The sequence below is a fragment of the Protopterus annectens genome, chromosome 16.part0 (genome assembly GCF_019279795.1).
Source record: "Protopterus annectens isolate FY-2018-M chromosome 16.part0, PAN1.0, whole genome shotgun sequence".
In the NCBI taxonomy this organism is placed as follows: Eukaryota; Metazoa; Chordata; order Ceratodontiformes; family Protopteridae; genus Protopterus; species Protopterus annectens.
The window spans coordinates 690271641-690286378 of record NC_056750.1 but is presented as its reverse complement, the minus strand read 5'-3'; the positions used below and the strand labels follow the sequence as shown (position 1 = coordinate 690286378).

At 38.9% G+C, this 14738-nt stretch overlaps 1 protein-coding gene across 2 annotated transcripts in view; it reads right to left on the bottom strand.

Annotated features, from left to right (window-relative positions):
• The window catches only part of LIPH (lipase H), a 328988-nt gene that overhangs the window by 46310 nt on the left and 267940 nt on the right, over positions 1-14738 (bottom strand). For both annotated transcript variants that reach the window (XM_044058848.1, XM_044058849.1), the window contains one exon: positions 9632-9805. In XM_044058848.1, coding sequence (XP_043914783.1) covers positions 9632-9805 — 174 coding nt within the window. The remainder of the gene's footprint in view (positions 1-9631; positions 9806-14738) is intronic.

Below are 14738 nucleotides of genomic sequence, written 5' to 3'. Positions count from 1 at the left end.
TGCAGAGATGATAATGAACATCGAGTAGTGTTATGCTTGCCAGGAGCAAAAATAGATGATGTGAAACAAGCCTTGAAATGTCTTAATGTAACGAAGTATGGATCTGTTTTTATTCATGTTGGTACAAATGATGTCACCAACAAAGATTCTCTGACTGTTAGTCCAGGAACTGACAGCCCTCCTAGATAGTATATCTTGTACTGGTGTTAGGACATATTTTTCACAAATCACCTATAGAAAGGATAGTCAGGTCATCTACATGGAAAAAATGTCCTGTTTTAAAAAATGGAAATGTGTAGAGCTTCCAAGCCTTCTTTTCGGCACATGTGTTCAGACAGGATGGTGTGCATTTGTCTAGATCAGGGAAGAGAATTTTTGCAGCAGATATTTTGCAATATTTGACAAACACTAGCCAGGTCAAAAATCTAACAGTTCACAGATAGCTACTAAACCAGCACAGCTCCTGATGCCAAACAGCAGGACTAAACGCCTCCCAAACACACGTATGCTTATTATGAAGACATGTTTATTAATGAATCCATTGACCAGGAAATTTTCAACTTCATTTACTGTGCATCGCCCCGAGTACCCGTCTTGTTCGGGAACCCGAAAATCCACAAAAACATTAGAGACCCTCCCATGCACCAGTTGGTGAGTGCTAGAGGGAGTGTAACATACGCAGCAACCAAAGTTGTGGATCACATTCTAAAAAAAATATGTGGCTAGTGAATCATATATTTCTAAAGATTCCTGGTCCTTTTTGGGGAAGGTGAAAAACATTTCATACAGTCCTGATTACCACTTTCTGATGGTAGATGTTGTTGACCTGTACTCATCCATCCCACATGATGTAGCGGTGGAATGGATTGAGTTGGAAATGACCACAAAGCAGGCACCAGCGAGTGAAACTTCAATGGTAAAAGACCTATTGGACATCATTTTAACATGTAACTACTTCCCCTTCAATGATAGATGGTTCCATCAGTTAGATGGAGTCCCCATGGTCTCACCATGTGGGGCGAGTGTGGCCAACTTGGTCATGGCCCATTGGGAAAAGGAATTCGTGTTCACTAACTCTATCTTCCTAGAATGAGTATCCTTATATACCTGTTTCTTGGATGACATTTGTATCATTTCTTAAAGTTTACCTCTACTTTTGACACAGACAAAATAGCATACTTAGATGTGGAATTATTCAAGGACAGCAACCAGAACCAGTTTTTAGGCAAAATTCATCGCAAGCCCACTTTTTCCAATTCTTATTTGCACTTCAACAGTGAACATCCGGCCTTCCAGAAGAGATCAATAGTAAAAGGCCAATTTGTGAGGGTGGCCAGAATGGTCTCGAGAGATGGTGACTTTCAGGAAGAGTGCCGGTTCATATCGAATTTGTTTTTATGTAGGGGCTACCCTGAGGAGTTGGTTGTGGATTTGTGTCTAGAGGTTAGATCCAAAAGGGAAATGGGCTATTTTCAACCCATTTTGGGTCACTCTGTCTCGGAGAATAGCTACCCCAGGAGTGGCAGCCAACATAGAGGTGTATACCATTGCAGTTTCATTACTACCTTTAGCATGGATGCTAGAGCTATAGTGTCCATCATCCAGAAAAATTGGGGTTTGTTGCCAACTGAACTAACAGGATCCAATAATTTAGGGTCGGCCCTGAAGATTACATTCAGGAGGGGTTTGAATATCAAGAACATGTTAGAAAGGAAAGGTGGCAACATGACTCCAAGAGCTGGCTATAAGTGCAATATGTGCAAACATTGTAGATATGTGAGGTCGGGCACATATTTCATGATTAGGGACACCAAGTACCTTATCAAAGGGAGATAAATTGTGCATCGACACACATGGTGTATCTCGCTTCTTGTTCGTCATGTCCAGTTTTTATGTGGGCAAGACGGACAGGAGATTGAATGAACGCATGTACGAACATTTATATGCCATGAAAAAGATTAAACTGGAGAATGCCCTACCAAATCATGTCTACAATCACCCTGGCCATGATTTTACATTTATGATCATTGACCAGTTGAACTATGTGAATTGGGGGGGACAGAATCCCTGAAATTAGAAATGAAGGAGCTTATGTGGCAGTTGAGACTTGAAGCCTACCGTCACCCCGGCCGCAATAGTATGTTATCTATCAGCTGTGTCCTTAAGCTGAGGAGTTTGGAAAGATGATGCATGGGGGGTATAACATCAGGTGTGATTTGGACATAGGACCAGCTGAGCGATCTTGATATATATTTTATACCATGTTTGGAAGATGGAATGTCTTTTTATCAATATCTGAAATATTATGGCATGCCTTTTTTATTTATTTTAATGTGTCAGTCTTTTTATGCGTATTTGGTTCAAAGTAAGTGTGCTTTTATAATATTATTAACTGTCGATTGCATTATTTAAGTGCTATGTAAGGAACAGTATTAGTTTTACAGTTGTATATTTTATATTATATACAACTTTTTATATTGTGTGTTTATGGGAGAGGAACATTTTAGTTAGATTGAAGCTACTTGTACCTGTTCCTTTAAGGTAATTGGAGGGTGTGTTTTGTAATAGACTTTGCTTGCAATGGCTTTAAATGTAGCAGCACTTAAGTGTGAGTTGTTATTTTTCAAAGTCTGAAGAAGTTGGTGCAGGGCGCCGACGAAAAGCAGTATCGTGGTGCTTAATAAAACTGAAATTGTTCGTTTATTGGCGTCTTGTTTGCTTATCCCTTTGGAATTTATAAAGACCTGCTTCAGTGAGTTTGGCTATCTGGCTGAGTTTATCTTTGATGAGTTTCACCTCTCTGACTGTGCTTATTGGAGGTGTTTAGTTCTGCTGCTTGGAATTAGGAACTGTGTTGGCTTAGTAGCAGCTTGCTGTTTTTGCCTTTGACTTCCAGAACAAGCATACGTGTGTTTGGGAGGCGTTTAGTCCTGCTGTTTGGCATCAGGAGCTGTGCTGGTTTAGTAGCAGTTTGTTTTTTCTTGCCTTTGATCTTCAGTTCACAGATAGCAACATTTGATGCATCTTTGATGGTTGTTAATGCTAGGAGTATTAATAATAAAGCTTTTTTATTAGAAAATTGGGTTCCTATCAGGAATTTGAATGTTGAAAATGCTAAATTTAATTTAATCGAACTGAAATGTTCGAAATCTCAGAAGAGCGAACTGACGGAACATCAATTTCTTTCCCAGGGAAAGAAATCGGTGGGCTGTCATTGGAGTTTGCTATTTCCTCCACTGTGGTGCGGTCTAGGAGTTGGTATATTTAAGTGGGGGGTGTGTGGGGGGCAAATCCACCCACTTCTGTCAGTGTTTAAAGTATTTAAAAAAATGTTTTTTGTATGGAACACAGATTTCTTTCCCTGGGAAAGAAATCGATGTTCTGTCAGTTCGGTCTTCTGAGATTTTGAACATTTCAGTTCGATTAAATTGCATTTGGCGTTTTCAGCATTCGATATGCTGATATAGACCCAGAAAATTTGCTACGTTCCCACAAGATTGAGGTTGTTATAGTTTGTAAAACATGGTTATAGAACAATGACTGGAAACCAGTTCTGTCAGGGTGTAAATATTTTTACTGTAACAGACATTCTAACAAAAAATCAGGTGGAGGTGTTATGATAGGGATTAAAGATAGCTATGAGACTTGTATTATTACATGTTCAATGATAACACCAATACTATAGACTGTGTAACTCTGACGATAAAGACAACCCTGGAACATATAACAATTGTTGGAGTGTACAGACCATCAAAGTCAAGTGCAGATGACCTAGAGGAATTCATACATTTTTTTACATGAAACACAGGAGGGAAGAATAATATTAGCTGGGGACTTAAATTTACCAGAAACAGACTGGAATAATATTGATTCAACATCGTTAGTAAAGAAATTATTCACAGAGTATATTCAAGAACAACAAATGCTTCAGATTGTAAAAAAAACTACCTGGGGATGGAATATACTAGATATTGTCTGTGTTCCCAAAGACATTACTGTAACTTCAAGTCAAGTTTTACCACCGTTGATGTGTAGTGATCATGGGGTCATAAAGGTTAATTTGTTGCTAGATAATTCTGCCAAACTGAAATCTAAGCCAATGCACAGAAGGTTAATTACAGATTATAGAGAAGCAAAACAGTTACTGTATAAAACTAACTGGAGTGAGGTGTTCAGTGGAAAAACTGCAGATGGAATGTGGAAAGTTTTGAAAGAGAAATTGTTTGAGTGCAAAAAGTAAAAAAATGTTTAACATCAGGATCTAGGCACACAACATCAGGGGGATATATTTCCATAAGAACAAGATACCTGATTAAGGTGAGAGACAAAAAATATAAGAAATGGAAGAGAGGTCAAACTACAACTTTGAAAACTGAAATAAACGAGCTGGACAAACAGATTAAGCATAGTGTTAGACAAGATCAAGAAAAATTTGAAGAAAATTTATATAAAAATATTGAGCATAATAGGAAATCTTTTTATAGATACATAAGATGTGGAAGGAGTAAAGATACACAAATTGATAAACTGTGGGCAGATTCTAAAATGTATTCTCAGACACAACAGATTATAAATATATTTACAAAATCTTATGCAAACAGTTTGACTCCACAAAAGGAGTGGTATGTTGTCCTAGTGACATCCAAGTAACCCCAGATACTGGAATCAAATTAGATTATATTGAAAAAGAACTGTGCAAACTGGATCCAAACAAAGTGCATGGAGGAGACAGAATAAGTAATAATGACTTGATAACACTTAAGCAAGAACTTACACTGCCATTACATCTATTATTCACTAGGTCATATAAATATGGGGAGATTCCTCAAGATTGGAGACATCCACTTATTAAACCTGTCTTTAAGGGAAAGGGGAGTAGGACAAACCCCGAATCATTTAGACCCTTAAGTCTACTTTCATGTTGTGGAAAAATAATGGAGAAGGTAATACTGGATAAGTTATTGTCAGAATTGGATAGGTTGTGGCTTGAAACCATATATCAGCATGCATATGTTGAAAATAGTTCTGTTACCACCTGTAACATGATGTTCTATAACAATACAATAACAGCTATGAATGAAAAATTGTGCTGTGATTTATATAGATTTAACTACAGCATTTGACAGGGTCATGCACAAAACACTGATCAATAAATTAGTACAACTAGGTATTGATGCACTGCTGATAAGATGGATAGCTGCATGGCTTACAAATAGGACATGGCAAGTATCACACACCAACTGGACAGGTGAAATCCTTGGTTACAGTCAAGGTGTCCCACAGGGCTCTGTACTAGGCCCTTGTTTAGATTGTATCTTTCAGACCTTACATTTTCATCTGAGGTGTTCTACAGTCTATATGCTGATTACCTGAAATTGGGTAAACTAATTACAAGTGTTACAGATAAGGCATGTCTGCAAAATAATTTGACTAAATTGACCATTTGGGCACAGGAGAATAATATGTTGATAAATACATCAAAAACTTAGCATATGAGATTTGGGAGACATAAACTGAAATGTGAATATTTAATACAGCACACAGTGATTGAAATTGTAGACTCATTTAAGGACCCGGGTATATGGGTAGATTCAGCTATGAGTTTCTCTAATCATATGAACCAATTGGCTAATGATAGTTATAGAACTACAGGTTGTATAAAAAGATTTATAAAGTCTAGGAAATCAAACATAATGAAGTCATTGTTTGTTAGTTACATTAGACCAAAACTTGAGTATGGAATAACAATATAGAAACCCTATAGGAAAACAAGCATGAATAAACTGGAAAGAGTACAGCGGAAATATACTAAGGGCATCCATGGATGTGAAAATCTAAGTTATCATGAAAGACTAAAATATCTGAACTGGTACAGTGTCTCTTACAGATACTTAAGAGGAGATCTTATTCAGGTATATAGGGCATTTAGGACAACTGCCTCTGGGAATGTTTGGGGTTATCAAAAAGTACTAGAGAATCGTCGGACAACCTATATAGAAGATTCTATAGGAATGAGAAGTGTACTAATTGGTTCTCTGACAGAGTAGCTGATGCTTGGAACAGACTACCAAATTACATTAAAGCAAGTACTTGTTTAGATATTTTTAAGAACAGCCTGGACATTTATTATGGGGACAAGTGTTTTGGTACATTGGCAAGCTAGAAGGGCTTAATGCCCCTGCTTGAAACATTTGTATATATGGCCCTGCTTGAAACATTTGTATATATGTATGTATGTATGTATGTAAGTATGTATGTATGTAATACTCCAAACCAGGCAACAAGTTGCTCCTTGACATAACTAAGATAATTCTTCTGGAGACTCTATCTATTGTAACTATGGTACTAAACTCTGGAACACCATTCTTCTTAGTATGAGACAAATAGACAACCTCCAGTCCTTTAAAGGCCACCTAAAACAACATTCTACTAAATACCTGGTTCTGCTCCTGTTTAACCTCAGGCTAAGTGACAATCTATCCCAGGTAGGAAAAACAACAGTCCCAAGGATGAAGCAGCAGCAAAGACTAATAAAAACCAAACCACCAGTCTGACCGAACAATGAAGGAAACCACCAGCAATAGCGAAAAACTCAGTTTAATATCGCTTTTATTTCAAAAGACTTCTTCAGAATGAAATAAAATGCACACAGCATCATCCCCTTATATTTCAAATCAAAATAATTACCTAATAAAACAATAAATTACTTAAAGTGCACTAGCAAAAGGAATACAGTCATTTAAAGGCACACATCTAATAACATATCAAGGGCAGTTCATTTTAAAATCTTCAGTCTTCTATTCTTCAGAAAACATTTAATATTCACTGAGTCATTAATACCAGGTTTTTTATCAGCCTCTAACCTGAGCTGCCACCTAGTTTATCTTTGTTCCAGTTGGACCTTATAGGACCTCCCCCCCTTTATATTTCTAACTACATGTTCCAAAACAGCAAAGATAAACTTTTTAAAACCACTACATGTAATGGAATGTTTAAATAGAGCATTGTTGATGTTCTTAGTTTTAATACAATAATAGTGCTCTTTAATTCTTTTACTAAGTGGTCATGTGGACATACCTTGTTTGTTTGTATCTTTCGGCTTTTCCTGGTTAGGGGTCACCACAGTGGAACTCCGGTTCGCTAATGATTGGCAGTAGATATTTACGTACTGGCTTGCCGGGCCTAACGCACAACCTTCAATGAAGGAACGCCCATTCACACATGTCACTACACAGAAGACGCTCTGAGAATCAAACAGGCAACGTCTAACTGTGAGGCGACAATGCTACCGCAGCACCACCACCACAGTCGTGTGGACATACCTACATAAAATTAATTGCACACAGAACAAACAGCAAGATAGACTATGCCACTAGTACTGCAATTATATACACCAGCAATGGAAAGTGTCCTGTTCAAACAGGGTAAATCAATATAGGGTCCCTCTAACATAAAATGACATGAAGAACAAAAAACACATTTATACATCCCCTTACAGCGTCTGCTGTTTTCAGGGGTACTTTTATATATGGAGTCAAATTGTAAACATTTTTTTAAACAGTCAATTTTTTTATATACAAAATTGGGTCTATCACCTACAACTTGTATTAATTCGCTGTTTCCACGTAAGATGTTTCAGTTTCTACTAATAATGGACCTGATATTAAATGCATCAACAGACATATCCAAAATACAAGAAGTACCAAAAGTATTTGTGTTAATGTTGTTCGAACTTGAGTTGTTAACACCTGTGACTCAATGTGGCTTACTTGTAATAGTAGTAAAACCATTTTCCAAAATCGGTGGAAAATCAGTAACCCTTCTTGTTCTAATTTCATTAGCTAATTTGCCAAGTAAATCTGAAAGATAACCTCTAACCAAAAACATATTCTGTATAAAGCTGACTTCTGATTCAAAATCAGCTTCTTCAGAAATCATTTGTGAAGCACGAAAAAACTGACACTTCTGTATATTATTTTTCATAAAAACAGGATGGTTGCTCAAATAATACAAATAACTGTTAACAAAAGTCTCTTTCCTATGTATTCCACTTGTGAAACAATTATTAGAAGTATCCCAAGTCAGGGTAACATCCAAAAAATGCACTGATAGCCCAGCATTCCCCAATACAAATTAAAAAAAAAATACCTGGAATTATTAATACTATCACAAAAAGAATGAACCTGGTCTATACCACCTTCCAGGATAAAACACAAATCATCCACATATCTGCCATAAAATACTACATGATATTACTCCATAACAGGTCTGAGAACACTCTGCTCCCACCACCCAAAAACTAAATTGGAATAAGCCGGAACCACAGCGGGACCCCATAGCTACCCCTCTTAGCTGCTTGTAAATTTTCTCGTTAAATAGAAAATAATTGTTGTTAAGCACTAATTCTATTAAGGTGCATAAAACAAATATGCTGTCAGAATGAAGGTGGGCTACATTTCCCAAGAACTGTCTAACAAAATCAACCCCTGGATCATGGGGGATACTAGTAAACAATGATTGGATATCCATTGTAAACAAAATGTTCTTCTTAGAATCAAAGGAATATACAGAACTAAAAGTCCTAATCAAACCAAAAAAATGCCAAAACATTCCATTACATGTAGTGGTTTTAAAAAGTTTCTGTTTTGGAACATGTAGTTAGAAATATAAGGGGGGGGGGGTCCTATAAGGACCAACTGGAACAAGGAGAAACTATGTGGCAGCTCAGGTTAGGGGCTGACAAAAAAAAATGGTATTAATGACTCAGTGAATATTAAATGTTTTCTGAAGAATAGAAGACTGAAAATTTTAAAATGAACTGTCCTTGTTATGTTATTAGATGTGTGCTTTAAAATGACTGTATACCTTTTGCTAGTACACTTTAAGTAATTGATTGTTTTATTAGGTAATTATTTTGATTTGATATATAAGGGGGTGCTGCTGTATGCATTTTATTTCATTCTGAAGAAGTCTTTTGAGATGAAAGCGACATTAAACTGTGTCTTTTGCTATTGTTGGTGGTTTCCTTCATGGTTCGGTCAGATTGGTGGTTTAATCTATCCCAGGTAACTCCTAAAGCTTTCTGAAGTACTACAGGCTATATCCTTGCTCCTTAATACCTGTCATCTCTAAAACAGATTCCTGTTTCCCCCTAGCATAACTCTACTTTTTCTTTCCTTAGCTTTTTCACCCTACTCTGTCTTTTTCATTACTGCCTCATCATTAGTATATTTACATTCTAATTTTCAACATTTGAGGACCTCACAGTATTTTTAACTACTTTTGTTCTCTGCTCTTCCTTGAAACGTATGTATATCTCGGCATATATAGGATGTCAGTTTTTTTGCTATTTGTTTTTCTTATTTTATTTTATTGTGAATATTATTCCACATTTTCTGGAGCTTTTCTCCCCTTGACTCCACAGAAAAGATGCTATGTTATCAGCCCTGTAAACAAAAGCAAATAAATAATAATAAATAATGTCATCCATTTAATAGCAGAATGCAGGAGTAAGCAGACATACCAGCAAAACCCATTACCAATACAGCTAGCTTGACAGCTTCACACATTGAATTACTTTACTTATAGAATAAGGAAGCTTTCTAAAACACTGCTCAAAACATATGCATACCTGTCAGGATGTGTGAGTGGTCGCAATCTCAACCTTAGGATTCGGAGTTTGTATTTTGGTCCTATTACATTGTTTGTGTGAAATGTTAGAAAAATCTTGGCAATTTTCTGTAAGTCTTCATCAAATTTGATAAGTAGAGTAACTTGGTTGTACTGTTCAAACTTAGCTTCTGTACTGTAAGAAGATGAGAAACATCAGTTTAAATATTTATAAATTATGTCTACAGTTCCACAAATGGGGATAAAATAAGGCTGGGCAGAGGGGGAAGGTATTGTAAAAACAGACTTTTTTATTATTAAGTATTTCAGTAGATAGACTGAGTCAATGCACCATTTTCAGCCATTACCGTTATCAAACCAGGAAGCAAAAAAAAAAAAAAAAATGGTGGGCTGCACTGGCCCTCAACTACATCATATATAACAAGTATAAAATTACACAACAGCAGGGAAAGGACATATTCCCATTCCCCACTGTCCTGTGATCTCACATAGAGAAAAACAATGACACCTTTGATTTGCAGTCAGCACTATACCTCTTCACATCTTAACCCAGAAACCATTGAAAAATACTAATAAACAAAGAACAATAATAATTAATGTATAATAAGTAATACTCATAAGTGCTTATTAAATTGACAATTTTTGCAGGCAGCTTACACACAACTAACATTAGGTACTCTTACCTTTTGAAGTACTGTATCATCTTTCTGAACAAAATTTCATTTGCTAGATTGGTACACAGCTGAAAAAGTTTGATCGGCCGTATTCTCTATTACCAAAAGGAACCCTTATATTTTAAATAAGTTGGCATAGTATGTCTTTGCAGTGGAAAACTCTAAAGTAGCCATAAGAGAGGATGCAATATTTGTGTCACTGTTTTTTTTTTTTTCTTTATTTACCTACCATTCAAACAGCCATCTCAGTGTACCATGTCCTACCTGGGTTTATGGCATTGCAGTCAACCCCCTGTCCAATGTCTAAAATGTAGCCAGGGCTAGTAAGAATCTTAAAGTCATGCTGACAGGTCATACTGTCTAGCATCCATCCATGGGGGGGGGGGGGCTCCATTTTTGACCTACTCTGTTTTTCACTTCTTCTCTCTGAAGAATAGGTGTGCAATGGTGTGGCAGATTGCTCTTCCTCTGTTGTAGTTCAGCCATGTCTCCATCCTTGCCCCTCATTTGCCCATGCCTCCCAAGAGTAAAATCTGCAGTCTCCACCAGAAATCAATGCAGGAGTCACCTATCAGTTCTCCCACTCTACCAGGGACGATAATGCCCAGCCTTCTTTTGTGTGTATTAGTTTAGATCTGTTCTGCTGTGTTTTTGTGTGTAATGTATTATCATTGGAGCTTTTCTCCCCGGGCCTCCACTGAAAACGGGCTTTCGGGCCCAGTGGACTTCCCCGGTTATCAAACTGGAAATAAATAAATAAATAAATAAATAACCTGAGCTGCTGCTCCTATTAAATTATGCTTACTTACAGAAAAAACTGTTGAAAGGAGTAAATATTTTACAAAACTGTAGAGATACTGGATTCCGACTGTGCTATCAAAGTAAAACTACAACTTTAGGAATGATAGTTCAGTAGTACTCATATATAGAATTAATATCTCAAAAAAGCATGAACATAAGGAGATTGAAGTTCTTCTTCCTAGCTTGTTCTGAATGCTACTTATACAAAATGTGTTTTCTAGTTCCTGACTGGGGTACTTAGGACATCTAGCACTTTATATGTTACTGGAACTATATAATCTCTTACTTTGTTAGGCTGTAACTGCACACGTGTTGCTTGATAATTCAAGAAGCCTTCATCTTGTTCATAGGTTCATAGGTAGCTACTAGGCTATCTGCCCTAGGGCATTTATAAGCCTAGCCAGAGTGTATTTGGCTTCCGCCTCCCTATTAGATTAGCCTACTGTACCTCTGTAAAGTAGGTCACAGAAGGTACCCTTTTAAGATTAGTTTACTGTGCCTCTGTCTAGCAGGGACACAGAAGAGATCCCAGGGGTGAATTTGCGATTTCCCATCCACGTGTCCAGATTTCGCTTGAAGAGGGTCAGCGAGGGGCTATGTCTAACATGAATTGGGATTCTATTCCAGAGTGAGGGAAGCCTCTGGGAAATGAATCTGTCCCTCCAGCATGTCCTATTTATTTTTGTGCTGAGGTTTAGGTCCCTGGAGCGTGTAGCTCTAAGGGACTTGGATTTTTTGAGGTGGAGCATGTCCATTAATTCTGGGTTTGACATGGCTTTGTACGTCAGGCAGAGATTGCCTCTGAGTAGGCGGTAAGCAACTGAGTAGAGCTGGAGTTTCTTTAGTCGAGCTGCATAGGACATCTTTTTGTAGCCCATGATCCTCTTTGGTGAGGTACTTTTGGGGTCTCTCCAGTTGCTGCAGGTGTCGGGTAAGGTACATCCCAAAAGGGGCATTGTATTCAATTATGGGCCTGATGAGTGATGAGTAGAGGGGCACAATGACCTCTCTTGATCTAGATGCGAACCCTTTTGTGATAAGGTGGGCTATATAGAAGGTCTTTCTAACCACTTTGGCAACGTGATTATCAAAGGAGAGATTACTATCTACGTTGGTCCCCAAATCTGTAATTACTTCTTCCGTACTTAATGGATTACCACCTATGTGGTAATTTGTGGGCACCTTGTTTTCCCCAAAGGAGATGACTATGCACTTTTTAGCATTTAGCTTGAGGCCGTGGCTCTGGCACCAAGCATCCGTCTCTGTGAGACCCTTTTGGAGGATGTTTGTGTCAGCTGGAGATTCAATTATGGCCCACAGTTTGCAGTCATCTGCGAACTTTGTCAGCCATAATCCCCCCATGTTAGCCTGAACCTCAGAGAAGTATATACCGAACAAGAGAGGTCCCAGGACCGAGCCCTGTGGGATGCCACTTGTAACTAGTTTGGATTCAGACATGGCACCTGCTATTCTGACCATGTGGGTTCTATCTCTGAGCCAGTTTGCAGCTCATCTTGTGATATAGGGGTTGATATTTAAGCTGGTGAGCTTATTCATGATGCCCAAGTGGGGTATTGTGTCGAAGGCTTTTGTGAGGTCCAGGTAGGCTGTGTGGACTACATTACCTTCATCTGTGGCTTTGGTAACTGTTTCAAAGAAATCAACTAGGTTTAAGAGGCAAGATCTGCCCTTAACAAAGCCAAATTGGGTAGGGTCCAGTGTCTGGAGGCTCCCAATGTCTTTGTTTATGAGTTCCATAATAATACGCTCCATAGCTTTACAGACCAGACTTGTCAGGCTTATGGGGCGATAGTTTCCAGGGTCCATTGTGGCACCACCTTTGTGGAGTGGGACCACTGTAGCTGTACGCCATTCTTTGGGTACATATCCTGTAGTAAGGCTAAGTTTGAACAGTGACTTAATGTGAGGGTTCAGTTCTTCTTGGAGTTCATGTAAGACACAGCCTGGGACACCGTCCAGTCCCATAGATGCTGTGTTTTTTGCTTTGGAGACGGCAGCTTTCACCTGTGCATCTGTGATGTCAGGGAGGTTACATTCAGTTGGGATAGGCATTTGCTCCTTTGGGGGGAAGGGGGAGAAGTTTGCACTGAATCTGTCTGCCAGGATGTTGGCTATGTCTGTAGGTTCGGTATATTTTGTACCGTTATGCAACAATTCAGAGCATATCTGGGAGTTTTTGCCCATGTTCCTGACATAACTAAAGAAGGCCTTGTGATTATCTTTAGTGTCTAGGGCAATTTTTCTTTCAAAGCTGGCCTTTGATGATTTTATGAGGGATCGAAGTTTCTTGCTAATACTGATCAGAGAATCCTTCCCTTTTTGGGATTCTGCTCTGTCATGTAGTAGCTTCCTCCTTCTGTTGTATAGCTTATTTATGGCGGGGTCCACCAGACCGGTCTCCTGTTTTTGGAGGAGTGAGTCTTGGTTTTATTTGGGATAGCATGATCCATGCATTCCTGCAGGTGTTCATAGAATGCATTTGTAAAGGATTCTGTGGATTGGGCTGTATTATCCTCTGGCCCAGGGGCTTTGAAGGATTCCACCTCAGTCTTGAGAAGTGCAAAGTTGGCTTTTGAGAAATTCTTTACAGTGATTTCCTTGGCTGGGGGTGGTGATGGGATATGGATTTCCAGGGAAATTTGTTTATGGTCTGATCTTATCAATGAGGGGTTTACCTCTGGTGTGGAACATAGAGTCCCCATGTTGGTGATGACCAGGTCCAATATGTTGTTCCCTCTTGTGGGAGTGGGAACCAGTTGTTCCATTGCGTTAGAGTTTATAAATTCAAGGAACCATTGGGCGAGGGTGTTTGGGCTTGAGTAGTTTTCCCAGTCAATGCTTGGGTAGTTGAAGTCACCCAATAACATAGTGTTTGGAGAGACCTTCATATTCTCCAGTGTTCTCAGGAATGCAAAGTGGGGTTCCTGTAATAGGGAGGGTGTTCTGTAGCAGGCTACAAACTGAAAGGCAGTTTTGCCCGCTGTTAGTTGCACATGGATGGTTTCCGATGCTTCGTGCAGTGCCACTAACCTGGAGGTGTAGGTATCTTTGATGAATATAGATACTCCCCCTCCTTTTGTGCTTCGGTCCGAGTTTTGGGGCCGAAACACATGGTATGAGTTATAACCTGGTAGTGCTGGGGTGCTCTCAGGAGCCTTGAACCAGGTTTCTGTTACTGCACAGACATCGATTTTCTCCATACTGAGGAGAGCCTCGAGTGCGTGCATGTTGAGGTTTAGACTTCTGGCATTGAGTAGCATTACCTTTAGTTTTTTTATCCTTGGGTTGTCTATGGAGGTGGGTTTGTCCTTTGAGCCTTGCCTAAAAAAGGCACTATAGGGGTGGCAAGAGCCTTGGCCAGTATACGAAAGCCTAAGGGTGACAGGTGCAAGCCGTCCCTAGGGAAGCAACGTGGCTTGTCGAGCATGTCATCCCAGGCAGACAGACACTGGATCCCCTTTGAATGACACCAATACTTTAGCCAATTGTTGAAACTGATCATTTTGTCTTTATACTGTGGCATCATTCTTGGTGAGGGCAAGATGCTACTCAAGGTCAGGGTCATATGAGCCTGGGCTACATGGTCAGAGAACTCCTCTATGTCTCTTTTCA